Source organism: Calonectris borealis, chromosome 9 (genome assembly GCF_964195595.1).
Source record: "Calonectris borealis chromosome 9, bCalBor7.hap1.2, whole genome shotgun sequence".
Classification (NCBI taxonomy): Eukaryota; Metazoa; Chordata; class Aves; order Procellariiformes; family Procellariidae; genus Calonectris; species Calonectris borealis.
In genome coordinates this window covers 11,279,785-11,305,850 of record NC_134320.1, presented here as the reverse complement: position 1 = coordinate 11,305,850, position 26,066 = coordinate 11,279,785, and the positions used below count along the sequence as shown (strand labels likewise).

The following is a 26,066-nucleotide window of genomic DNA, read 5'->3' as shown; positions in this document are numbered from 1 at the left end:
ACACTAGACCTAAAAGGACTTCACATCATGCAAAAAAGAGGGGGTTTTAATTCTGCCTTTACGCTCATTGCTGGCATCCCTATGACATCCCACAGGCATGGATAACAAAGATGAAGTGCTACGTCCCCTAGTATTCATACACCCTTATTCTCATACTCAGTTCTCACCTTGCAGGCACATTATGAACTTTCTTCACTCATATATCGTTATGGCATCAAAATTGCTGAGGCAATTTGTAGACAGTGTACTGCATTTGTTTTGATTTTAGCTTTCTGTGGAGTTCAGCCCCAAGATCTGATTTATAAAAGAACTGCCTGGCATGGAAGTGGGTCAGTTATTTCTGTGTATTTGTGTTCAGGACTGGTTTAACCACTCCACTCCCCAAACCTGTTTCCTAGATCTTGGCATGACGCGTGAAAATGAGAGCATGCAGTTATTTTTGACAGACTAAAATCCTATGGTTCTCCTTTCATCTTTTCCCCTTTTCCTCCTGCCACCTATTTTTGAGGACAGATCAGAATAGCTGTTCCTATGCTACTGGCATTAAATAACAGTTAATAGAATTATTGTCTACTTCTTGGCAAAAAGGAATTATAAAAATAATTTAACAATTATTAAGAAACAAATGAGCTATGAGCAGATGAAAATGCCAATGAAAGTGAGAGGAGATAAAATTAATAATTCAAGTCTTTATATCTTTACCATAACAAAAGAAAAACCGTTCCAGAGAGATATCCAGCCTTCTGGACATGCAGGAACTACCGTTGTTTGGCTGTGAACTGCTATTACCATTGCAGCTCCTTCACAGACAGCACATCTGTGAGAAGAAATACACATGCATTCAGTGCAGATATGAGGGAAAACATGTAAACAGACGAAAACTGTATTTCTAGGATAGTAGCTACCTAATGGCAGGGCTTACTACAAATGTTAGAACTCACACAGGTTTTCTCTGTTTAGTGAGGAGGTAAGTAAATTGAAGGTAACCCAAATATCTTGCTTTGCAATTGCTTTGCTGCTAGTAACACCAGACAAAAATTGGTAAAAGGTGGGAATTAGTCCCAGAATATCGGAGCTTCCTAATTTTGCCTTTACTGAAGTAACAAGCTAAATTTTACTTTCTTCATGTGCTCACTACTTTATGTTGTAATGGTTTAAATAAAAGTTCTGTACCTTTATTTGCTAAGATTAGAAAAAATAATCTTTATTTCCTAAATGAAGAAACTATGAAGCTGAGCTACTAGATTGCAACAACTGGGTAGGGCAGGCTGGAAGACAGAGTGCAAAGCTTGCCTTCCCATCTTTCACTTTGCTACTCTTTGTCTTTCATACTTTTCGAGCTTTTGCTCTTAAGATGCTCTTCCTCCTTCTCAGCTGTTCTAAAGCAACTAGAAAGGGCCACAATTGCACAAAGGTGTTTCATAGCAGAGAACCTGCAGTCCCAATTTACAATGTTCTTCACCCAACTACAGTAAATGTATCACACATAATTGAAAGCAGAACTTGATTTTACTGTATTCCAAGTAATGAAGCTGTCTTTATTTCATTTCAGTCTGCCTCCGATATACATAACAATAGGTTTTTAAAAAAATATCACTGCAATCAGTAAGACTATGTACCATCTTCTCATGTCAGCTATGCAGATTAAGCCCTGTAGTGGGACCTTAGCTTTAATCTAACTTTTCTTAAGAGTATCACTGAATATCTGACATATTCAGGTGAGTAATCAAAAATCAGGTGGTTAAAACCAGTGCTTGTAGTGGCTGAGATGGGCAGGTCTTTGCCTAAGATGTGCCGTTCAAAACAATTTATGATGTCTTTGTGGTTCCAGGCCAGAAGAGCTAAAATTCTTATACTCTTACCTGCTTATATGGGGCTCTAGTGCCCTGCCAGAAATCGGTGCCATGTCTGCCGGCACTACTGCTGCAGTTGACAGCCAGTATGAATAGTCGTTGCGAGAAGCAAAACTACAAACATTGTTGGGGCTACAGAATAAGAATGGCATGGTGGTAAATCTCTGCAAGCAGCTACCAGCTGTTCCTAAAAGACAAAAAAGGAGATTTTTGTGACAAATAGCAGATGATATTTAGCGCAGCCAACAGAAGAGACACATGATGGCATCCAATCGTCTATAGTGAGAATTAAAACAGTTGGTAAAAAGAGAAGTGTCTGTACAGTGGAATTACACAAAAGCAAAATGCTTATGGTATATATCAAAATATGTGTACAAAAAACAAGGCCTAACAACAAAATCTGTTAACATAATATCTTGTTGAATGGTATTGGTCCTTGACACAGTGGCAGGGATTCAGCTGCTTAAACAAAAGCTTCTGGTGCCATTTTTGATGCTCTAAAGCACCCCATTTGGTCTCCAAAAAAGCAAGATTCTCTCTCAGATCCTGTGTTGTTACTGTCAGCCCTGTGCAGATCTTGTGGACGTTTATACTAGACATCTATCCAAAAGTAACTGAATTCCTCCTCAAAAATGTCTAGGGATAGCAAAAAGAGAATATAGGAGTGCAGGAAAGAAAGTGCAGGAGTGTCTTTCAAGCCACGATTCCTGAATTGACTCAGAGCAGCAGACTACTCCAGAGACTGATGGTTGAAACCAATGTTCATCTTGGACACTTACTGTGAGTTTGGTTTCATGAAGACAACTTAGCATTACTGGACTCTAAAGAAAATTATCTGAAAATTTTTACCAATACAGTACCAAGATCTTGTCCATGTGCTCGTTCATTTCCTTGTACAAAAAGCAGCGAATAGCCAACGTAGACCTGTGATGTCCCATATGGGCATGAAGGAATCTTTGTTGATTGACTATGCCGTGTAAAGATAAAACCTCTTTTTGTTGGACCGGTAATGATAGTACCTGGGGATCCAGGTAACCCTTGTAGACCTGGAAAGCCAATCAGTCCAGGTTGTCCTGTGGAGCGAAAAGAAATATGACTGCAAAGATTGTAATTGTGTTTGAATTTTTACTTCATTTGAATTAGTGGAACCACTTGAAAACTAACAAAAAAAATTATCAATCAGAAGATAGATCTCAAAAATTGGTAGTATTTGTTGCTAGATGTATTAACTCCTTCACACCTAGTTCAGTTAGCTTTACATTGCATAGTTTCATGGAATAGTGAGATATTTTAAAGAACCGTGGCCATTTTTACCAAAAAAGTTGTAAAGTAAAAACATTTTATGGTGACTAAATAAAAATATTTAGTTCCATTTTGATGTCATATAAAGGTACACTGATACTTAGGGATTTCAAGTGGATAAATAAATGTGATTAATAACAGAGGAGCACAGTCAAGGCACAGTTTTGTAAATTATTATTTCAGTAGTGAACATGCATCTGTTAAAAGCTAAGAATGTGCTTACACATGCTCGTGGCCCTAAAGCTACTGCAAATGTTACAGAATCTCAATAGATGCAAGAAGAAGGATTTACAGAAATCAGGAATGTGATTAATGTGTAAATTCAGTAGTAGCAGTCAAACAGAGATGTCTGCTTTCCTGTACCTCTTTGTCCTGGAAATCCCCTGTCTCCTTTTGGACCAGGCAGTCCTGGTTGACCTGGATGACCAACGCTTCCTGGTAGACCTTTTACTCCTTTAGGTCCTGAATTGTAATCAAGAAAAAAACAGAATAATATAGCAGTGGTTATTCTAGATTTTAATAACTGTTAATGAATAAAGTTAAAATGCCCATGTAAATGTAGCTATGTTAGAATAAAAACATCAGCATGAATTTACTAAGTTTTGAGACTGTCTGTAGTGTTACTGTCACCATATTTCCTATCAGGAAGATTACAAGGAAATATTGAATGTATTGCAGAAAAGTATTATTCTCATAAGAAATGTTTACAGAAACCAAAGCAAAGAGATTTTTCTTTTAGCATGTGTCATACAATAGAAGTATTTCAAAAATACAGGAACAGGCCATAATCATCTTGGTCACGGTTTGTAATCCTATAAATAATGCAGCTCCTTTGTAAAACAACTTTAAGGAAAGTGTAGAAGAACAATTCTTTAGTGCCTGCTTTGTTATGCTGGAGGCAACAGTCATTCCTCAGTGACGCGTGCCTTCTGGCAAGCTTGCCCCCCTGAGAGGCTCCCTCCTGGGGTGGAAAGCTGTGGTATTGAGAAAGGTGGCCAAATACCCACTGCGCATCCTACCTGCTCCTTGCTTCCCCATTCCTCACAGCCATGGCAGGCTTCACTTCTGGTGCCAATGGAGAAGTAGCTAGCCTCTCCTTTCCCTTCCCACCCCCAGACTATGACAGACACAATCACTTTGTAGCACATCTAGAGTACTTCTATTATGAGTGATAATTTACCCCGCAAAATGACAAACATCCTGAGCATGGTTCTGGCTGTATGAAAATGGTGAATGTTTTGATCCAAGCTTACTTTTTATTTCATTATTTTGCTTCGGCTTATGTTGAGGGAGAAACTTACTGCGAGGGTGGAGGGCAGATGGAATGGGACAGGTTATAAGTACAAAGTTGTTAACAAGGTACAAAGAGCTATTTTTAAATATGGAGGGTTATTTTTAAAGACACATCAATTTTCTATGCAGAAGTATGTTTTCCTGCCAAACCAAAACGTTCCATTAAGCACCACTCACAAACATGTACAGAGATAAAAATATAAACCACCTTGTAGTCCAGGAATCCCTTGAATTCCTTGATCACCTGGTGTTCCTGGGATTCCTGGCAGTCCAGGAGGACCCTTGCTTCCTGGGACAGAGAATATTCTCTCAGAGATTCCAGGTGGACCTAGCAGCAAAAATATAATGGAGATCTATTACTTTAAATTAAAAGAAAGCAAGCAAGCTGCAAAGCAAAACAAACAAATCAAGCTAAGTCAACTGGTATTAGAATGAAAAGGGTTGGTTACCATGCTGGCCCTTTAGTCCCCTTGGCCCTTCTGCACCTTGTGGTCCAGGGGGTCCTTGATTACCCTTTTCTCCTAAAAAAGAAGATTGGAGATACATCTGTCTGGCTCAAAATGTCAAAACAACTCTCAGAGTTTCAGAGGCTTATTTAAAAGTCCATGCAACCCTTCCAAAGAGTTATACAGCCTGTAGACTCATTTGAAATCTGGGAGTGGACTTCTACATCTCTGCTGTTACTGTATAATTTATTGGCCAAGTGCAGTCGATTTATAAGATGATGTTTCCATGCTGTCCTGGTTTCGGCTGGGATAGAGTTAATTTTCTTCCTAGTAGCTGGTATAGTACTGCGTTTTGGATTTAGTATGAGAATAATATTGATAATACAGTGATGTTTTAGTTATTGCTAAGTAACGCTTACACTAAGTCAAGGACTTTTCAGTTTCTCATGCTCTACCGACTGAGAAGGCTGGAGAAGCACAAGAAGCTGGGAGGGGGCACAGCCAGGACAGCTGACCCAAACTGGCCAATGGGATAGTCCATACCATATGACGTCATACTCAGTAAATAAACTAGGGGAAAGCTGGCTGGGGGGCCACTGCTCAGGAACTGGCTGGGCATTGGTCAGTGGGTGGTGAGCAATTGCACTGTGCATCACTTATTTTGTATATTCTTTTATCATTATTATTATTATTTTCCCTTCCTTTTCTGTCCTATTAAACTGTCTTTATCTCAAGCCACAAATCTTACTTTTTTTTCCCCCTAATTCTCTCCCCCATCCCAACTGGGCGGGGGGAGGGCAGTGAGCGAACAGCTGTGTGATGTTTAGCTGCCTGCCGAGTTAAACCACAACACATGCCTCTCTTCATATAATGGCTGGTCCCATAAACGTAGCTTAAAATCTCAACTTCAGACTATGTCCTTTTTATCTTCTGTGTTTTTGTCACTGAGTTTGCAGGTCAAGTGCTGCCTTCAGTGATGCTGTGCAGTTCAAGACCCTTTAAACCCTACTGTCAGTTATGCTGATGGCTGTTAGGAGGGTTGTATAGTTTTCCAAGTGTTTGAAACTTAATAAGCAATTCTTTTCACTGTGCAAAATACGAAGTTACATACAGATTACTCTCCACAGGTCTGCTGGAAATAAAAAAATAAAAATGTATTTTTATGATCAAGTCAGGAGATTTGACTATGCCATGAAATGAGAGCTTTTTACTTAAGAAAATATAATTACTGTCTGTACAGTGACTTTTCAAATTAGAACAAATTTAAAACACACAATAATTAGCATGGAACACAAACCAGTAAGTTAAACAGGTAATGATAATTTCGTGTCTCTGTAAATCATGCAATTGAAAAATGAGAATACTGGAGTAATGCAGACCTATATCAGATTTAAATCACCAGAAAAATGTCTAAATTAAGAGGATTTTTAGCCAGCTACTGCATCAACTAACCCTCAGGAACATGAAATTAATGAAGCCAATACATTTAATAGTTCATCTGCTGATAAACTGGTAAATTAGATTATAATTGGGACTATTCTTAGGGCAAACAGAGGACCCAGTGCTCTGTGTTGTAATTATGATTAAATGCTCTTGAGTTCTATAGTTAGGAGGTTGCCAATAAGTCACATCTTCTAGCAGTGGTGTGGCATTTCTAATTAGCAGACTCAGTCCCAAAGTCCTTACACATTATTAGTCACTAAGGACAAACTTATTTTGTATTTGCCCGGAATGGAGGCCATTGAAATTTCAGACCTTCCTCACTTCAACATCAGTTGGACATACCCATAGCATCTAATTCAAAGAAAATACTCTCTTAGTGAATGCCTTCATTTATAGCTGACCCACACCCTGCTCTTGATGGAAAAAACTCATGTGTCTAAGACCACACCTGGTACTATTACACACATATTATAACGCAACATGTAAATGACTGTATTTGGCACACAGAATCGTATGTAATAAATTATTACCTTTTACACCTGGGAATCCAAGAAATCCAGGGTCCCCTCTAGCACCAGGATAACCTGATCGACCTTCTATTCCCTGCAAATCAGATAACACCAATAATAAACAGGAAGCAGCATCTGCATGCTATGAAGTACATTTTCTTTTTATTCAGAATACTCAAATCATTATGGTTACAGAATATGCTATAACTAGAATTATCTGCTCCATTTGTGAGCATGTTAGAAATAGTCATATCATTGTTAATATTATTCTGTAATACAGAACAGCCAAGGAAATGACATGCCAGAAATTCACAATAATTTCTTTATGGTCCACTTGAGTCCATAAAAACTGCTTTTCATATCCATTTTAATATCTTTCCTTTATTACAAGGATTTTTTGGGAGGATGTAGGGTTTTTTGTTTTTCTTTTTTTTTTTTTTCCTTTTAAATTGTCCTGGGTGTCATTTTCATGGTAAGAGCAAAATTAACAATGGAGTAAAAAACAAGCAATATTCCTTTCACTGACTTTTGGACCGGGAGGACCAATGTTGCCGGCTGGGCCTGTTGGCCCTGGTATGCCATCTGCCCCTCTAACACCTTTGCTTCCTTTCATGCTGGGAGTGGGAAGACCAGGAGGCCCTGGAAAACCAGGAGCACCTGTACAGAAACATCAGAGTAAGTAAAGACTACTGCCAACAGCATTTCACATAAGTTACATACAATGCAGTACAACATTCAATGACTACAATGGTACTCATGTTTACCACCTCGGCGATTCCCAAGGAAATATATCCCTTTTTAAAAAATCAACTCATTTTTCCGAGCCTACTAATTTAATCTGAGATCAGAGCTGAGTTCTTGCACTCTATAGCACTACAGGTTTTTTTAAATATCCTCCAGTTGTAGTTATGCTTGTAATCACACTCATGCTATCTCATTTCTTTAAAGGTGGACCTCAGCTGCCCTACAGACCGCATGGGAAGAAAGCAAAATAATGCAATGGAGTGGACTGCAAAGGTTAGCGTTACTTTAATTTACATCATACTGCATAGACCATCATGGTGTTTGCAATGGTAACAGTGCATTAAATACCTGATTAATTATGAAGGAACTACCTGTTTAATTATGAAGGAACTACCTGTTTAATTATGAAGCTCTCTTGGGGGAAGACCCCTTTCAACCCTGAGTTCTGGAGAGGCTAAATTCTGCTTTCAATTATCAGTATATAATTTCAGATAAATAAGGAGTTATAACAACACACCTGGTCTTCCATCTGCACCAGCAATACCTCTATTCCCTTTTTGGCCAGTAATTGCCATGCCTGTTGCGCCTTGAAATCCAGGTAACCCCACTAAGCCAGGAGGTCCAATGGGTCCTTGATCACCCTGATGACCCTTCATACCTGGTGGCCCAGGAAAACCAGGCAGTCCCATGTCCCCTTTGATTCCTGCAAAGTATAAGCATTATATTTAGGGAGAGCTGTCAAGATGGTAAGATAATGTGACTACACAAAATACGTACATTTACTACACGGCAAAGGTGGAATTCAGCCTTTGTTTTTAGTATGGAGAAGTCCCCAAAGCCACCTTGCTACTGTAAAGCACAACAGTTGTGAGAAGACAGGACTCACTGCAAGGTAGTGCACTCTTTTTTCTTTTTCTTTCCTTTATTTTTTTTTTCAGTTTTTTGATTTTTTTTTAAAAACTCCACTTCAGAGATTGCTTATACAAAGGAATAAACTTGAGATAAGGGTATAAAGACCAAAGCAGGGAATATTTCTTGATGCGTGAGTAGAAGAAATGCTTCTTTGAATATAAGAACTGGCAAATCCTTTTAAACTAAATTCCAGCTAAAAGCATCAATATGGGTACAATAAAATAAGAGACTACTCCAAATGGATATTGTTCTAAGGTTGATCTTAGAGTTGATCCATATATAGAGATCTATCTTCATACCCTATGGAGGGTATGAAGAAAGAATTTTTTTTTTTTTTTAAAGTAAAGCAAATCAATGGATTTCTACCAGTACTATAAATACAATGCAAAACCTAAAAAATAGGAAGAGTCCCCTCAGTCAACTGTTCATCAATGTAAAAAGGGAGATGAACAAAATTAAAATGCAGTCACTGTAGCTTTCTTACAATATGCTTGGTATTCAGCAGCATAATCTGTTTTCATTAGAACATACTCTGTTAATCAAATTATGTATCAAAATAAAATTTCAAAAGCTCTAGAATGTGTATATCACCTTCACAAAACCATAGAAGTTAGCTTCTTTATTTCCCTTTTACAATAGTCTTAACTTTACAAGCAAGAACTCTTGACAATATATAGCACCAAATCATTGATCAAGAGCACAGAATCACTCTTGATTTCCTCTGACACTCTTAGTGCCATTTCAAGCATCCAAAAGCAGGAGGTGACTTAAAGATGAAGATGATGATTCTGGTATTTAAAAATTAAATGTTCGCTTTCTGAAAAGACAACTCACCTCTACGACCAGGAATACCTCGAAGGCCAGGGATTCCTTTCCCTGGTGCTCCTATAAAATATTAGGTCACGTTATACTCAAAAGTCCTGAATAATTTTTAGAAAACATCATAGTTGTTTAATATTTCATACATTTCTTCAGAATTCACTAAATCAAAACATAGATTTTAGTTGTATGTAAAATATAATTTATTGGTTATTTCCATTTCTTCCATTAAATTTGTAAGTTTTTCTTTATACTAGGAACTCTTACTGATCAGTCATATTTGAGGTACATTCTATAATAATAAGCTTTGTCTTTTTTCAGAGGAAAAAAAACCAGAAGAAAAATCTGCATTTAAGTTAGTTAATAAGAAAAAGAAAAGAAGAAATGTAAATACCTAAAAAAGAAAATATGTTAACAGTGATTACTTAAAGCTTAATATGAAAAATCTTACTAAATACTATGAATGCCTTCTCAGTATCCTCTTATACTAATATGCAAAGAAACATTTTCACTGTAAAATATGAAAACACTTTCTGTTAGAATTCAGTGGAGGACTAAATCTATCTGTTGATGACATCAGGAGTGACATTTAAATGAAAGATTTTACAACCTAAGGGCCAGGTTATGGAAACCTTCGCTATCCATGTAAGTAAACACTGTGATTCATTTTATCTTATTTCTGCATAAGAAAGGAGACTCCTTTAACAGGATTTTGGTTCTTTTCATCACTTTGAGATTAAACACATAAGAACTGTTAGCAGCAATAGTTTGGCTCTTGCAGAGATTAACATTTTTCGGGGAAGTTACAACAAATCACATGTATAATAAAGCAGTGACATACGCATTTGGGTTGTTGACAGCATGTACAACAATTATATAGAAAAACCTGTGAATTATGTAAAAGTGAAAAACCTTCTACTTATAAACTTATCTTTGGCTCCATAGAGGCTCCTTATTAATCCTTCCCAAATAATCCTTGTCAGTTTAACTAGCGAAAAAACCAATTGTAAAATAGAATGAAAATATTCCACTGGTGTTACCTGGTTCTCCCTTTACTCCTGGGGGACCAGGCATACCATCCTGACCTCGATTACCTCTTTCACCAACAAGTCCATTTTTTCCAGGATCTCCAACAGCACCTGTGAATTATAATGGACCTCAATATCATTTTCACTTCTATTATTTTGCATTTCAAAGGCAGAAGATATGAGTCCCCTTCATTAAAATTTAATTAGTTCAGCTAGTTCAAAGATAGATGTAACCTGTGTTGGTATATAAACATTTGTAAAGAGCAGCATATAATTTTTATTGAGCTCACCGGACTTCAATGGATTTAACATGCCCACTGTTTTCACAGGCAGTAGCTTTCTGTCTTTCAAAGACATTTTAGGACCCTGCCTTTGATTTAACCCACGCTGGTGGGAATCCACACAGGCAGCATAGTTTCTCTCCCTGGCTTTATTACAAATTCAAGGTTTCTCTAAACAGGGAGTAGATTCTGATCTTTGCTAACTGCTGATACATCAGTGCAAGTTCACTAAAGTCTACAACACTACAACATCATAATTTTGATGAGGATCTCTGAATACAAGAGCATTCAATGCTCTTTTTGAAGACAATGACTGGCACTCACTTTAATAAAGTCTGCATTGCATACCTCTCTGTTGCTGCATATTTACACACTCCCCCTTATGTATATTTTGAATGGTCTGATCTTTTCTGTTGCTTTAACAAACAACTGCAACTCTGTCCCCTCTTTCCACTCTAATTCATTTTCTTCTCCTCCTCATCTAGCTACATCTTAGTTTATTATTCTCTTTTAGGAGGTAAAACAAGCCTTTCTTACAATTGTGTGGATATCACACCTTAGATGAAAAAAAAAAAGGCAAAAAATTTTACAATAGTGAAACAAAATTAAAACTTCCTACCTCAGCTGAACTGACAACATTGAAAACAGGCTGTTAAAGACCTTAGGTGGAACCAAAGAAGGTAAACAAAGCCTCGAACTAACATAAACAGAGACTGCAACTGCATCAGTTAAATTCTAAAAAGCTCAGAAGAACAAGAACATCAACTGCCTCATTATAAAGAAAATAACAAACCAGGGGGCAGTGATTTGGGAGAGATGCTATATACCATACCAGGAGGGCCTGTAACGCCCTGTTGTCCTGGGCGGCCCTGCCGTCCTTTAACACCAATATCTCCAGGAGGTCCAAGCTTCCCTGTAAGAAGAAAGAGTGTGGGAGAGGAGAAAAGGCATTATCACTAGATCCAGACTCAGTCTGAGAACTTGGCTATCACTTCTGCTTCGGACAGCTGCGAAAGATCTCTAGCTGATGTCAGTTAGCCTGGTTGTACTGACTACAAAGGAGCTGTTTAGGTTTACAGCAGTTGAATATAAATATGCCACCTCACAGGCACATTTATCATGTAGTTTATTGTGAAATTATCTTCTAGAAGCGTGTCAACATCTCACCACCCCTCCAAAACAAAACATACCTGGGATTCCTGCACCTCCAGTTTCCCCTCTGATCCCATGTGGTCCTGGTACTCCTTTATGTCCTGGATGACCTTGCAATCCTTTTTCTCCTTTGCTGCCCGAAACTCCTGGGATGCCTGGATCTCCCTGAGAAATAGTAGTTGCACACAAACAGGTAAGAATCACATTACGTTAAATACATTACATTCTATATATGAACAACAGAAAAATCATACATAATTTTAAAGGTTAAGTAAGTGTAATCATGGTTCATTATGATTTTCAGAGAAAAGTCAAAGTAGACTAATATGAAGTCTTCTCATAATACCACTGATCCTTTAGACAAAATTAAGAAAAGATCTTTCTTTAATCTGTACAAACCAACTTCAGTCTTTAGATGTTTTCACCTGCACATAGACTTCCCTTTAATTTTATTCTAACAGCTCCTCTTTCGATCCAAACACGCATTCCTTACATAATATGCAGCTATACAAAATACTGAAATGTGTATTTTTCCTTGAATTCCTACTGACTCTCACAACAGTAATCTCATTGTGGCTATCCAGCCAATACAGAAAATAAACGGATAATTTAGACAGATTACAGGAGTTACAGTACAGTTTACAGCCTCAAACACGTTTTTCAGATAATCTCATATGTAAAAAGACTCTCAGTTGTTCAGCACCCAGAATATGTGGAGTAAAATTGTATCCAATTGACCTAACTTAAAAGATACTGTTTTTTTCTTAGCAGTATATATTATGCTCAGTTTCATTGCTAAGAAAAAAATCCAATTCATGTTGTGTAATGATATTACTAGACTGTCAACAACAGTACAATTTTAGATTACAAAACTTTTGCATTTGCTAAGATTATGTTTTTCTGTAATTTTTAACATACAAGCATTCCTACTGTTGACTTTTTAATTGCAAGACCTTATTCTTAATGGAATAGCAACTTTTACAGAAACAAAGTTATTTCCAAGATATTCCATCTTTACAAATAAGAAATTCTTGCATCAAGAAACAAATGAAATCTAATTCATTCAACAGAACTCAAAAATTTCTCCTGAGTAATGACACAGTATTTCATATTTCTTATAATTAACAAATCATCTACTTCTGCAAACTCTGCAGCTCTTGCTTACATGTTCTTCTGTTTCTATAGTCAAAGATATTGCCTAATATGACAATGTTCCCATTGCCTTTATACCTTTGGACCAGGTTCTCCTGGAGGCCCAGCAGATGAGTACCCAGGGTCTCCTTTGTCACCTGGAAAGCCACCATAGCCCGGTGGACCAGGATCACCTGATGGTCCTGGAAAGCCTGGAGATCCTTTCTGTCCTTTTGGACCTGGAAAAATACAGATACCGATACCATCCTTAAAAGGATCACAATTGCATACCACACCTCATGTTTTATGAACTACTGCTTGTATATTCAGATATTCATTCTTTATTAAAGATAAAGCAATTTACATAGCCAGTGATTTTATTTCTGAACACATTAAGAAGAGGTTTTTACATAACAATATATAAATTGAAGAAGTTATATTTCATTTAGAGAGAGGGAGAACTGCATTCTGCAAGTCAAGCAAATGCTGGGGTGGTGAGAAGTCTATAGGTACTGCAAACAATAAATCCCAGTCTAAGTATTGTGTAGGGCGCTTACAGTAACTGCTCAGATCTATGCAAATGCTTCTATACAGCTCTATGAATTTGTAATATGGCTTGATGGAAAATGACCTGGAATTCCCATGTCCCCTTTGTTTCCTGGTGCACCTGGGAATCCCTGTCCTCCAGGAATCCCTGGAAGACCCATAAATCCTTTGACACCTGCAAGATGAAGAAATAAAGTGTCATCTTCACATGTTTGCTTTAGACACTGGCTGGCTGGTAGAGCTGTCAGGAATACAGAATCCTCTACCGCACAAGTTGTCATGGTATCTTATTATTTTATAAATCAACATGCAGCCAAAGTATAATTCTTCCTCTTGCCCCAGACACAGATAAAATTATCATTATTGTTGTCAGAAGGTCAAAGAAATAACAAGCATCTTATGTATCAACATTAAAATTAAGGTTTGTGACCACAGCACTTAGGGACAGCAACTGAAATATACTTTTGCAAATTTTGATCAAGATCATGAATTTGTATTTACGCACTAGACTCTCCTTTCATTGCCCCCCTGAGTTCAGTCTAGTTTCTGGGGATATCACAATCACATTATTACTTACCCGTTATGCACTTCTCATGACTAGTATACTCAAGAGCTTTTTCTTATATGGCTTAAGCACTTCTTCCCCCACTCACTTATCTTTAACTTAATTTAGCTAAATTAGCATTCAGTTTAATGACTACAAGATCTAGTTGCATCTAGAATGTCCAGATATCTAAATGCCAGAGTACTAGCAATGCCTGAACATTTAGGCAGCTGAGGTCTTATTTTCTTCTATAAAAAGTTAGGGAATAGTGCAGTTTTTCCTGTGATGGCTACACTGCAATGACTACAAAGGATGTCAATGACCGAATATGGCAGTGATGCTATAATGACATATAGCATGGATAATTGCCATCACGAGAAGAGCCATTTTGATTACAAGTTTAAAATTATTTCTAACTGTCACCATTTTTATGTATCTAATTATAGTGTCATATGGTTTTCTAAAAAGAAGTATCTCAAAGAATCAAAAATACAGAATACAGAGAAGTAAAGATATTTTATTAGCATTAATTTGAAGAAACAGATGCATTGTGTCACTCAAGGGTCAACTTGTATCATTATGTATGATGTTATGATAATGGCAGAGCAAAACTTTGTGAAATGGCTTAGGTAGGTTTGTAATTCATGCAGGTTCTTTTTAAGTCTGCTTTTCACTGAAGACCTGGTAACTTTCAAAATATAAGCCAAACATGCAGGGTTTTAAAAGGAAATAGAATCAATCTGAAATTAAAAAAAAAAAAGCTTCTGAAATATTTTTGTGCACAATTGGAATGTTCCTATATTAGAATTCTTACTTTTTTTTTCTTAATATTGGGAATTCAAACTTCTCTTCACTTTTATAAATACCGATTTCTATTCATCGGCCTCATCAGCTTTTAGATTTTGAAGTTATTATTATTCATGATTTAATATTATTTTCTATTAATCACCCCAAACAATGGTCTATATTTGGAAGGAAACAAAGAATCATTTGGTGGTAGCTGCTATGATTTTCAAATAGCAGCTTTTGAAATTGCTCAGATTCAGAATTCTCAGAAAAGCTTCAGAGTTAATACAGAGAATGTAGTGCTGCTGCTGGAGCCGAGTTTATGTGCTAGCATTGAGGTAATATTATCTCTACCCTTCACGTGATGCAGTAATTTTCAATATACATATTCCATACCTGGTAGACCAGGTATTCCTTCAGACCCATCAAAACCTGGGGGACCTTGCACACCGGCATCTCCTTTTTCTCCTCGTAGACCCATTCTTCCTTGAACTCCTAAAACAAAGTTTCATTAAAACAGTATTACAAAACAATAGTATCTTAGAATATAAGTTTTATGTAAAGTTTAAAGTTTTAAAACTCTTAATGAAGCAGAGGTGGAGCATAGGATTTTCACTCTGTGGACACACACAAGCCAGACACAAGCTCACAGTTAATGCCTTCTGTATTTCTCATATGGAGACAAAAGGAAGTTTCTGAAAGCTTCCATAGGAAAATGTCTACACAAAAAGCCAGATAGCATTAGTTAAGCACGTACAACTCATATACAGAGAGTCTATATTAATATTGCAAACAAAGGGATTCTTCTGACAGTCAAGTATTTCTGAGCAGACTCAATTTCTTTGCAATCCAGCATCTAGTTGGTAAGCACACTCATTTCTGTGTTCATGGGCTACTAAATGTATAAAAACATGAATGTATAGCATATATGTATATAAGCCTCCTAATAGTACTGACATATTAATACTGGTTTAACATTACAGTAAGAGTTTTTTTAAGGAATATGGACTTGCTAAAATGGAAATAAATATTCAATGTAATATCCAACTATCCCATAAAGAAAAAGGCAGTTACAGTGTTCAGCAATAATTATTTCAAAGCCATGTGAATACTCCCAGTAGTAGAGTGTGTTTCTTCCATGTTTTAGAATCCACTGGAACTGCAACATAGATAACAACCCTAATTAGTTTTGAATGATAGAACAATGAATGTATACCTTTTAAGCCTTGTTCTCCTTTAGTCCCAATACCAACCAAGGTCTCAGATGGTCCAGGAAAACCTTTATCACCTGGTTCGCCTTTTGCTCCAAGAAACCCTTTTCTTCCCTTTAGTCCTGGGAAGCCAGAAGAACCTGCAAGAAAATACAATGAAATTTTCTGAAGAAACCTGACTAGACAACAGCATAAAGAAAGCAATGAAACTCCTGTCTTCAAGGGCAACTACATATGTAAATATACATTTCTAACCAACAACATAAATGAGCTTCTTAATTACTCCAATCATCAATAAAACATCTATGAGCACAGATTATGGCAAGAGACGGTAACTATTTCTTATACTGAATACATGTATAATCTTCTATCTGCTGAATAGATATAATAATGATATTTGGAATATGAATGGGATAGAAAAAAAAGAGCAAAAAAGCTCTCTGCTCTTTATTTAGCAAATCACCAGCCATTTTTACGAATACCAATGAAATAGAAAAGGTGGCAATTCAAAACTGCTAAAAAAAAAAAAAAGTTGTCATTCAGTCTGTAGACTGCACACATACAAAAGTCAAAGATTTACCAAGACTCAAAGAAATTCAGGTATGATGTGTACTCAGGAGTGATAACATACATCAAGATGGATCACAAGACTACTTCAGCATGGAAGTTCCTATATTCTAATTAATAATGAAGGCAGATACTGTGGCCACTTGCCTCTGATACCCGGGTTGCCTGGTCTTCCAATCACGCCAGGTGGTCCAGGAATTCCTAGCAGGCCCATTATACCTGGCTCTCCCCTTGAGCCTGTGGAATTGACGCAATAGGAACATATTTGTTAGCATTTGATCAGTGAAATAGAACATCACTTCTGAAAACTACACACGTGCCTGTCATTTAAGTGTTTAATTGGTTATTTTATTTTTTTTTCCATTTCTATAACATACTGTCAAAGCCAGTTTCCCAGTCTTTAACCACATGAACAGCACTTACACACACAGTACCCCCCAAACTACCTAGATTAGTAGCTGCAACAGCTTCTATCAATGAATGAAATAACTGCAGTGTGGATAATGTATCTGAGATACCCACACAGAGATGAGAGACCTGTCATGGGATGTTCTGGCTCAGAAGTTGAAGGCCAGCTGGGACATGACAACTCCCCTCAAATGACATCAGAAACCTAGGTTTGCGCAACTGAGTCAAGCGCTAGGTGTTTATCGTTAGTTTTATAGGTTGTATATATAAAAAGGTATGTACCATCTCCTTCCCACAGAATAATGTAGGATTTGATAGTAATGAAAAATCTTTGTTAGAGATAACAAGCATTACATACCTGATTTCTTTTATTCTACAAATCAAATTTCAACACATTTCTGAAAAAAACTACAGGGATTACCTACCTTACTTAAAGTTAGCTCTGGTTAAAATGACAGAGTTTGATCTGACTCAACTCTGTCAGACTCAAGATCTGAACCTGCTTTTTAAGCAAACTTGCTGTTTGAAAAGGGATGCTGAGTAAGAACTATTAAACACTTTACACTTCCATTATGCTGGGGAGTTGCTTTGAATGTTAACTACTTCGTGTCATACTGCAAGGACATTACTGTACAAACAATGTAAGGCAGCCTTCTGTCCTTAGAAGACACTTACAGAAAATTCAGTACTAATTAATGACAGCTTCAAGATACGCTCATCATTTAGGGAATGATGATGTATTTGTTTTCCATATAGATCTCAATGACATATGAAAGCTGTTGATGGAAAAACATTTCAGCATCTTCAATTTGGAAAAGCATGACTGACACATTTTTGCAGAGACTGACTTAATTTCTATGTCAAAACAAGTATTTGGGGAATCCTTACCCGGCACACCAGAGATTCCTGGCCTTCCAGACTGCCCCTTGGGACCAGGTAATCCTGTATTTCCCTGAAGACCTATTAATCCAGGTTCCCCAGGCTTTCCATAGATTCCTGGGATACTCAAGCCAGGAGGACCTAGTTTTCCTTTTGAACCTTGTGAACCTCTTCCTCCTAAGAAAAATGCATGACAGTGTAGTATGGTACATCTGTCTGGAAGATAAACCTTCACTTTTACCTTGCCATCATGAGCATGAAACTCTTCTTAAACTCTGCCTGTTTGAGGGCTAAACATTTGATCTTTAAGATAACATACACATTCAAGACATCTTAAGAGAGTTGTGTTATTGGTTTTTTTTTTAAAGGAGAAAAAAAAAAAGGCAAGAGTAGGCAATTCCGTTCTTTTGCAGAAAAAGAAAAAAAACCCAAACATGAAAAACCCACCAATTCTGCATTCATTCTCAAAAAAAAAAAAAAAATCCTTTTGAGATCACGTATAGGAGAAGGACTATGCTGGGTACCTGAATGCATTTCTCTTGGAATGAAAATCATATGTGGTATATGCAGGTACTTTTGAGTCCCTAGACTGGTTTTCTACCTAGCTGAGCTCTTCCTCTGTTTTGTTTCTTTATTAATCACATTGTACCAAGTAATCTAAATTCAGCCCCATATAGGAGACATGACTGAAATATCCTATTTCCTGCAGAATTTGGGCCAGTTTGTAATTACTCTTTGTACTGTACAATGGAATCTGAATCTTAATCCAACTTAATCAGTGCATGTGTTTCCTCCCATCTGCAGAAAGTGTATCTTGTAAATAGGCTCACATTTTCTCGCATACTATCCTATAACCAATATCCAAAACCAACTTCAGCTCCCTCAGGCCATTGGAAGGCAGAAAGAAAACCCAGACCCACCCAGCCAAATGGCACATTTGATTCAGAAGGTCCTACCTGGTGGGCCTGTAACTCCCTGGCCACCTGGCAAACCTGGCAGGCCAATAAGACATTCAGCAGGTTTCCCTGGAAAACCTGGATCTCCAGGAACTCCAGGTGAGCCACGATCTCCTAAAAGAAAGGAAACGGGATTCACAATGATTTAAACAGAAGTTTCAGGCTTTGAGTGAGCATTGTTTGACTTGGCTTCCCTTTCCTTAAAATAACCTGCTGCACTCTTTGAGCTTGTTTGACAACAGTACCTCTTAGGCCATCATCACCATCACGTCCAGCACGCCCTGGTAGGCCTGGAAGTCCTGGAAATCCAGTATCACCTTTTGAGCCAGGAATGCCATGACCTCCTGGTGAACCCAGTCTACCTGGCTCTCCAGGAATAACCGTGCCTGGATCACCCTGCAACACAGAGAGAAATGTAAACAATCCACGTGTACTAGGTTTTGCAAATCTACCAAAATATTTTCTCCACTGTGTGATCAATTAACTTCTTTTAGTAGAGTAATTTTCTCCATGCCCTGGGGATCTTTCACATTATAATTTTTAATGGCTTCAATTCAGCAGACCACTGGATATTCCTTATTGACCAGCTGCAGGTTCCATACCAGAGGAGTAATTCATCTAGACAGCTTTTGAACTTTGTCTCCTAACTCTAAGGAATTGCTACTGAGCAATGCAAGACACTTCCCTCCATTCGGCCTTTACTGCATTGTGATGCTTGCTATAGCTGTGAAAAGCTTTGGACCTGTATCTGAAAATTTGCTTGAAGTTTGTACAAATACAATTTTTCCTTCATTTTACATGCTAGTCATATTTTTATCAAAACATATATTTAAATAATCAAGGTCAGCAACCAGATGTGTCTCTGAATACTCAAAGTCAGTTATTGGGCTTTTTTTAATCATTCTTCTGAACATTGTTTTCCATGAAGACTGTTTTATCACAAATGTCCCAAGTCTATTCCCTGAAAGGAAAGTTTGAATTGTTTTTTTTAACTGACTGAACTGCTGATTGTTTTGAGTACTAGCTTTGAGTACCAGCAAATCAGTATGTTCATAAAGCAGGTCAGTAGAGCTGAGCTTATACCAGTCACTGATGATATACTTGGACCACAAAGGCTACTCCACATCCAGCTGTTCTGTGGCCTCAAACACAGATTAAATAATAATTAAAAAAAAAAATCCACAACCCCAAGTCCCATACTTTGTCATGTCAAAAAACCACACAAAAGAATGACATAGGAGCACGGAAAAAAAGAAATGCCACCTTTTCAAAACATTTAGGTGTTCTTATTTTGTTCAAATTTGCATCCTGATTACAGAGTAGTTAAGAATCCTATATTTATATATGCCATTAGTAGATTAGCTTCTGTTAATCAGCAAGAGAGGCTGCAGTATTACCTCCAACCTACTTCCTTTACACTTCAATTCAACAGAGCATTTGCTTAAATTAAATGCATACTTAGTTGTCACTGACCTCCATCAAATATATGCTTAATTGCAATATTCATCAGAAGATGAAAAGCCATCTTTTCAGAAGCTGTGGCCTTAATTTTTTGCTGTAAGCAATGCAATATCCTCCTTGTGCTCTGAAAACTGAAGTAACAAAGCATTCCAAACACTTGGAGTTCTGAAATCCTGTATGTGAATTGAAAATTTTGGCTTGAGCCCCTTTATATATAAACAGTTTAATTTTATAGGTGCATCACTGGTCAGAAAATACAGGAACTCCTACATTCCTTACGCTTCTTAATTTATTTGCTCAGTGTAACATTTAATGAATGGGACCTATGGAAAAGTCTGTGCTGTATTTCTAACCAAACCTTTTCTCCTGGTTGTCCCAGGTTTCCAGCTCGGCCTGGATCTCCAATCTTTCCTTCATAACCTGGTGACCCTCTGCCTCCTGCAAGTCCTTTATCTCCTGCAAAAGGAATTAAATGACGTACAGATGCTATGGTTATCACCTTATTTTACAAATGGGTATTTGTATGGGTGCAGTTATGAGCCTCTAACACCGAAGTAGCTTACATGAGCTGAAGACAGCATCTTGATTTCAGAGTTGATGTGACACACTGCATCTTGTTCCTTACATATGCACTCAATGTTGACTGTAACACTGCTTGGTTACTTGCTTCAAATCAGTTATTTAACATGTCATTTTTTTTAAAGTGAGGCTATGCTGATGTCAGTTCCCTACTGTTTTCTTTAACAAGCAGCTTGGTAGTAGTTTTAGTATTTGAGCTTTCTTCCCCTCCCCGCCCCTGCCCCCTATGGGAATTATAAGAATAGTTCTTAATATTTCTAGTGTCCAAAGAGGGGTATGACTTTGCATGAGGAATGGCCAAATTCGCAGTATTCAAAATGCTTTCTATTACCTGCACGTTAGAGCAGGTATTGCATTGTACATAACCAAAACTGATTAAAAATAAAGCACTGACACTTATACAGCTCTGTCTCTGTAACACATATCCAGGTGAAGAGAATCCATCTGAAGTAAGCGTGGCAGTCAGATGAGCTGCACCTGTTTGGGCAGTATTCCAGGAAGCATCAATTCTTTTAAAATATTTTCCTACTGCCAGCTTTGATACTTGATTCTCTGAAATACTTCAAAAAATTTCAAACTTGCGATTTATAAGCCTGAAGGCAGTAAATTACAAGAGTGCTAAAAACACTTGCCTGTCTGACTAATGTTCATTGATTTTTTTTTTTAACTTGTTGATTGTTTCTAGTGTGGACTAAAAAAAAAAATAGTTATTTTTGGGGGTTTGTTAGGGTTTTTTTTTTTTTGAAGATCAAAAATTGTATTTTACCTTTTGGACCTGGGTTTCCAGGAAATCCAAGCCCTGGAACACCTGTGTCACCTGTTGGCCCTGGATGTCCTGAATCACCTGGCTGACCTCTTGCTCCAACCCTACCTGTACAAAGAAAGTAAGTAAACTGTGATGTATCTTACCACAGAACATCAACTTGTAAGATTAGGTGTTTTATAGTTTATCATTATTAATTAGGATACCACTGTAGATTGTATTAGAACTTAGACACTATTTCTCCTCCATAGCAGGTTTTCACAGTTAAAATGCTAATTGTGTTCACAGTATCAAAGCAGTCATGAGTCTGTGACTTAAGTTTTTATGCAATCTGCCCAAATTCCAGACTTCTAGGAACAGAATGCAGATGCAAATCTTCCACTTGTTGAGAATATACAAACACACATTATAGGGGTGAGGCTTGGAACAGAAACAACTATAAAAACCGAAGCTACCATAAAGCTGCCAAGAAATTTTCCTATGCTATTCAGGGCAGCTTCAAGGACATTGTTCTACAACACCAGAGCAAAGATGCCTGTCCTGGTTTTGGCAGGGATAGAATTAATTTTCTTCCTAATAGTTGGTATAGTGCTGTGTTTTGGATTTAGTATGAGAATAATGTTGATAACACACTGATGTTTTAGATGTTGCTAAGTAGTGTTTACTTTAGTCAAGGACTTTTCAGCTTCCCATGCTCTGCCAGGTGCACAAGAAGCTGGGAGGGAGCATAGCCAGGACAGCTGACCCAACTGGCCAACAGGGTATTCCATACCATACGATGTCATGCTCAACATATAAAGCTGGGGGAAGAAGGAGAAAGAGGGGGACGTTTGGAGTGACGGCGTTTGCCTTCCCAAGTAACCGTTACGCGTGATGGAGCCCTGCTTTCCTGGAGATGGCTGAACACCTGCCTGCCGAAGGGAAGTAGTGAGTGAATTCCTTGTTTTGCTTTACTTGTGTGCGCGGCTTTGGCTTTACCTATTAAACTGTCTTTACCTCAACCCATGAGTTTTCTCACTATTACCCTTCTGATTCTCTCCCCATCCCACCACGGGGAGGGAGTGAGTGGCTGCGTGGTGCTTAGTTGCCAGCTGGGGTTAAACCAGAACGATGCCTTACGGTTAGCCTGAATGTCACTTACTCTCCTTCAGTGCATTCAAAAATTCTGCAAAATTTAAAATACCAGCAACCAAAAAAATCCCACCTAGAACTCAAGCCCAAAACCCACCCAAAAAAGGAAACTCAGGTTCTTAATATCTTAGAACAGTGGTTAGTAACAGTCACATCAAAAAGGAACTGGGAAACTTAGTAATACAGTTACTTTTTTGACTGTGCCCCTGCAAAGCATGACAAGATCCAAGGGCTTCAGGAAGATTAAGAATGCTTTAATCTAATTTTGTTCCGTTTTGAAGGTTGCAGCAGTCCCAGCATAATTTAGGACAGGCTTTTGTCAAAATTATGCCAGAGGCACCTTTCTGGATATGCAAGACGTTTCTGGTTTTGGAGGAACCAAGTCATAGCATAGGACTGCTTGGAATCTCTGCCATATTGCACACCATGGACGTGGACCTGTGTGCCCTTCCTATTCACATCCACATCCCCTAGTTTTCTTGAAAGGGAATGTTACAGCTAATTCCATAGTTTCTGTACCACAGAAATCCTTTTTATAGTTACTTCAAAGTAACCCAACAGTTTCACCTGGCCAGAGCTGGGAGAGAAATCCCAATCCAATTATCTCTGATTTTCACTGTATTTAGTGCAGATGTACTCACCAGGCACTCCTGGGGGTCCAGGTAAACCATCTGGCCCTTGAGGTCCTGGCAAGGCAGGTAATGGAGTTATCCTACTGGTCTCTCCTTTCAGACCTTCAGCAAATACATAATCATAGATAACAAAGGCTTACAGTTTGGCAATATGTAATCTTAAGCATTTAAAAACACTAGTGATCAATCTACTCAGTTAAAAATGCAGTCTTCTATAGTTTCCATATTTCTGAAACTCCTACAGACTTTGAAAAGCCTTCAGATCCTGGCTTCATAAAGCAAAAAAATTTTATTGACTAAGCCCACCTGCACCCTTCCTCTCAGCCCTCCTGCAGTCTAATGGAGATCCAGAAAAGGAAGCACAAAGTAAGCAGGAAAATGATGCAATTGAGAAATGCTTGATCTGCAACTCCATTTCATAAAGATTTAATGAGTATTCTCTTCAAGAAACCTTGACTGTATCTACTGTCCAACTTTGGATTATGCTTGCCTATAAATACATACACTTATGTTTTCAGCACTCCAGAATTATTAAGTCCTTCATATCTTCCCCGATGACTTAGCTCACACTAATGATGATGACTGGATACATATTTGAAGACCTTTTTTTTTCATGATGAGGACAGTCAAGCATTGGAACAGGTTGCCCAGAGATGATATGCTGCCTTGGTCCTTGGAGGTTTTCAAGGCCCAGCTGGATAAAGCCTTGAATAACTTGGTCTGATCTCATAGATGACCCTGCTCTGAGCCGGAGTTTGGATTAAAGACCTCATAGGGTCCCTTCCAACCTCCATTATCTTATGACCCTAAGACTTTTCTTATTATCTCCAGCAGGACCAAACTTGGAACAATGCTGTGGAAATCTCATCCCAAGAAAAACTTCCTATGTTTCACAAATTATGTCTTTGACTTAAATCTATCTCTGCAATTTCAAATAAGTGCTCTTTAACATAGGTAAAACATGGTAAAATAGGAAATTACAAACCAACTTCTCCAGGTAATCCAGGTGGACCAGGTATTCCTTTAGAGCCTTTGAAACCTCTTATTCCTTGTGGTCCATATCCTGGCAGTCCAGGAGGTCCCATCTCTCCAGGAAGACCAAGATTGCCAGGCAATCCAGGTAGTCCTCTATCTCCTTTTGAACCAGCCAATCCCTATGAATGATTACATATGCGTGTATACCAAGCATTACTTTCTTTCCACACCAGCTTTTGTAACAAAATGCCCAATTCTCTGTCTGCATTACTTTAGCAGCAGAGTAGCTCTGCCAATTTAAGAGGAATTTTTCCTCTGATTTACTTGTGATTAAAGGAATATAAATTTTAATATAAATGGTTACAAACAGAGGGCTATTAAGAGTGAAATAGTACAAATAAATACAACAGCTTGATTTTTCAATCGCTGTGGGATTAGACTATAAACTTTTTCCTTTTTAAAACAGGTTTGGTAAAAAAGAAAAACTCAGCTCTGATTCTCCTTGAAAACTGTCGAGGCAGGTTTAGAGAGTTATATCTGAATCACTTTTACAGTTTCTCAGCCAACACCACACAACAATAATTGTTAGTTTTTGTTTCTGGTGAACAAAGATCTGCCCTAACGATTCTAGTTTTATGGTCAGTCCTCACAGCTTTTGTGGTTTCTCTCAGCCCTGACTGAAGATTAACTCCTAACGACTGAACAGAATTATCTGATTTATTATTTCCTTTTAAGCATTATAAGTAATCAGGAAAACTGTTTCTTTTTTTTTTAATCTTATTCACCATAGGAATCCAAGATAATGCTCCAATATAAATATCCAAACTAACATCACAATAGACTGCCAAGGTTTTTGAGCAACATGTATCTACACTAGCCTCATCTCTCTGGTATTACATAAGAGTATTTACTCTCATTCTTTCATACATATTGGTTATGCATATTGGTTGCTATAGTTGAGCACAGCACCCCTAAATGAGGTAGAGGGTATTCAGTAAAAGCATCTGAATAGGTAAAACGGACTGTTGTACAAGATATAAATACTGACTTGGGTTTTCATGAATTCTATGTTAATTGCAAACAGTGCACACCCACCTCTTCACCTTTAGAACCCTTGAATCCTTTAGAGCCAGGTCTTCCCAGAGTTCCATCCGAACCTTTTCTTCCTTTGTCTCCCCTGGCCCCTGGATCTCCTCGGCCACCTTTTGGCCCTTCTGGATACACATATCCTGGCTCACCTTTTGATCCTTTATGTCCTTGATCTCCTCTAAAACCTGGAGGTCCCTGGAACAAAGCAATCAAAAGTATTTCAGTGCTAGACATATGTCAACTGTTTTCAAGCTTTCTTTTTTTAAATTAAATACCTGAGAGTGGTTCTCTTTATTCTCATCTTTACTCACTGTAATGGCACACTTCAATGAACAGGTTTTTTGTTTTTTTTTTTTTGTTTTTCTTTTTTCTCCTGCCTTTACTCTTTTTTCACCCTGATTATAATTTTATTTATATTATTTATACTTTATTTATAAGCAGGAATAATGCAGGATCATTTAATGGATCAGACTGTTAGCTACCTGGTTATGCTTTGGTGGCACAAAAAGAAGGACAAGAAAGTACCTTAAAACCTAATTAGAGATTTTTCCTCCCCATGGGAATATCTCCCCGGGGACACAATATAACAGCCACAGTTGGCTCTATTCATAGTTAACTTCTCCTCT

At 37.7% G+C, this 26,066-nt stretch overlaps 1 protein-coding gene across 1 annotated transcript in view; it reads right to left on the bottom strand.

Moving 5' to 3' along the window:
* Positions 1–26,066, bottom strand: part of COL4A3 (collagen type IV alpha 3 chain) — a 64,109-nt gene that overhangs the window by 1,396 nt on the left and 36,647 nt on the right. Inside the window, exons 25-50 of the mRNA XM_075158206.1 lie at positions 25,447–25,635; positions 24,362–24,530; positions 23,386–23,478; positions 21,617–21,721; positions 20,630–20,727; positions 19,056–19,206; positions 18,811–18,924; positions 17,864–18,031; positions 16,715–16,804; positions 16,006–16,140; positions 15,186–15,284; positions 13,545–13,634; positions 13,013–13,152; positions 11,821–11,947; positions 11,463–11,543; positions 10,362–10,460; positions 9,337–9,387; positions 8,108–8,293; positions 7,373–7,503; positions 6,868–6,940; positions 4,898–4,969; positions 4,657–4,776; positions 3,519–3,617; positions 2,714–2,926; positions 1,863–2,040; positions 703–817 (exon numbers count right to left, since the gene is read on the bottom strand). Coding sequence (XP_075014307.1) covers positions 703–817; positions 1,863–2,040; positions 2,714–2,926; positions 3,519–3,617; positions 4,657–4,776; positions 4,898–4,969; positions 6,868–6,940; positions 7,373–7,503; positions 8,108–8,293; positions 9,337–9,387; positions 10,362–10,460; positions 11,463–11,543; positions 11,821–11,947; positions 13,013–13,152; positions 13,545–13,634; positions 15,186–15,284; positions 16,006–16,140; positions 16,715–16,804; positions 17,864–18,031; positions 18,811–18,924; positions 19,056–19,206; positions 20,630–20,727; positions 21,617–21,721; positions 23,386–23,478; positions 24,362–24,530; positions 25,447–25,635 — 3,186 coding nt within the window. The remainder of the gene's footprint in view (positions 1–702; positions 818–1,862; positions 2,041–2,713; positions 2,927–3,518; positions 3,618–4,656; positions 4,777–4,897; positions 4,970–6,867; positions 6,941–7,372; positions 7,504–8,107; positions 8,294–9,336; positions 9,388–10,361; positions 10,461–11,462; positions 11,544–11,820; positions 11,948–13,012; positions 13,153–13,544; positions 13,635–15,185; positions 15,285–16,005; positions 16,141–16,714; positions 16,805–17,863; positions 18,032–18,810; positions 18,925–19,055; positions 19,207–20,629; positions 20,728–21,616; positions 21,722–23,385; positions 23,479–24,361; positions 24,531–25,446; positions 25,636–26,066) is intronic.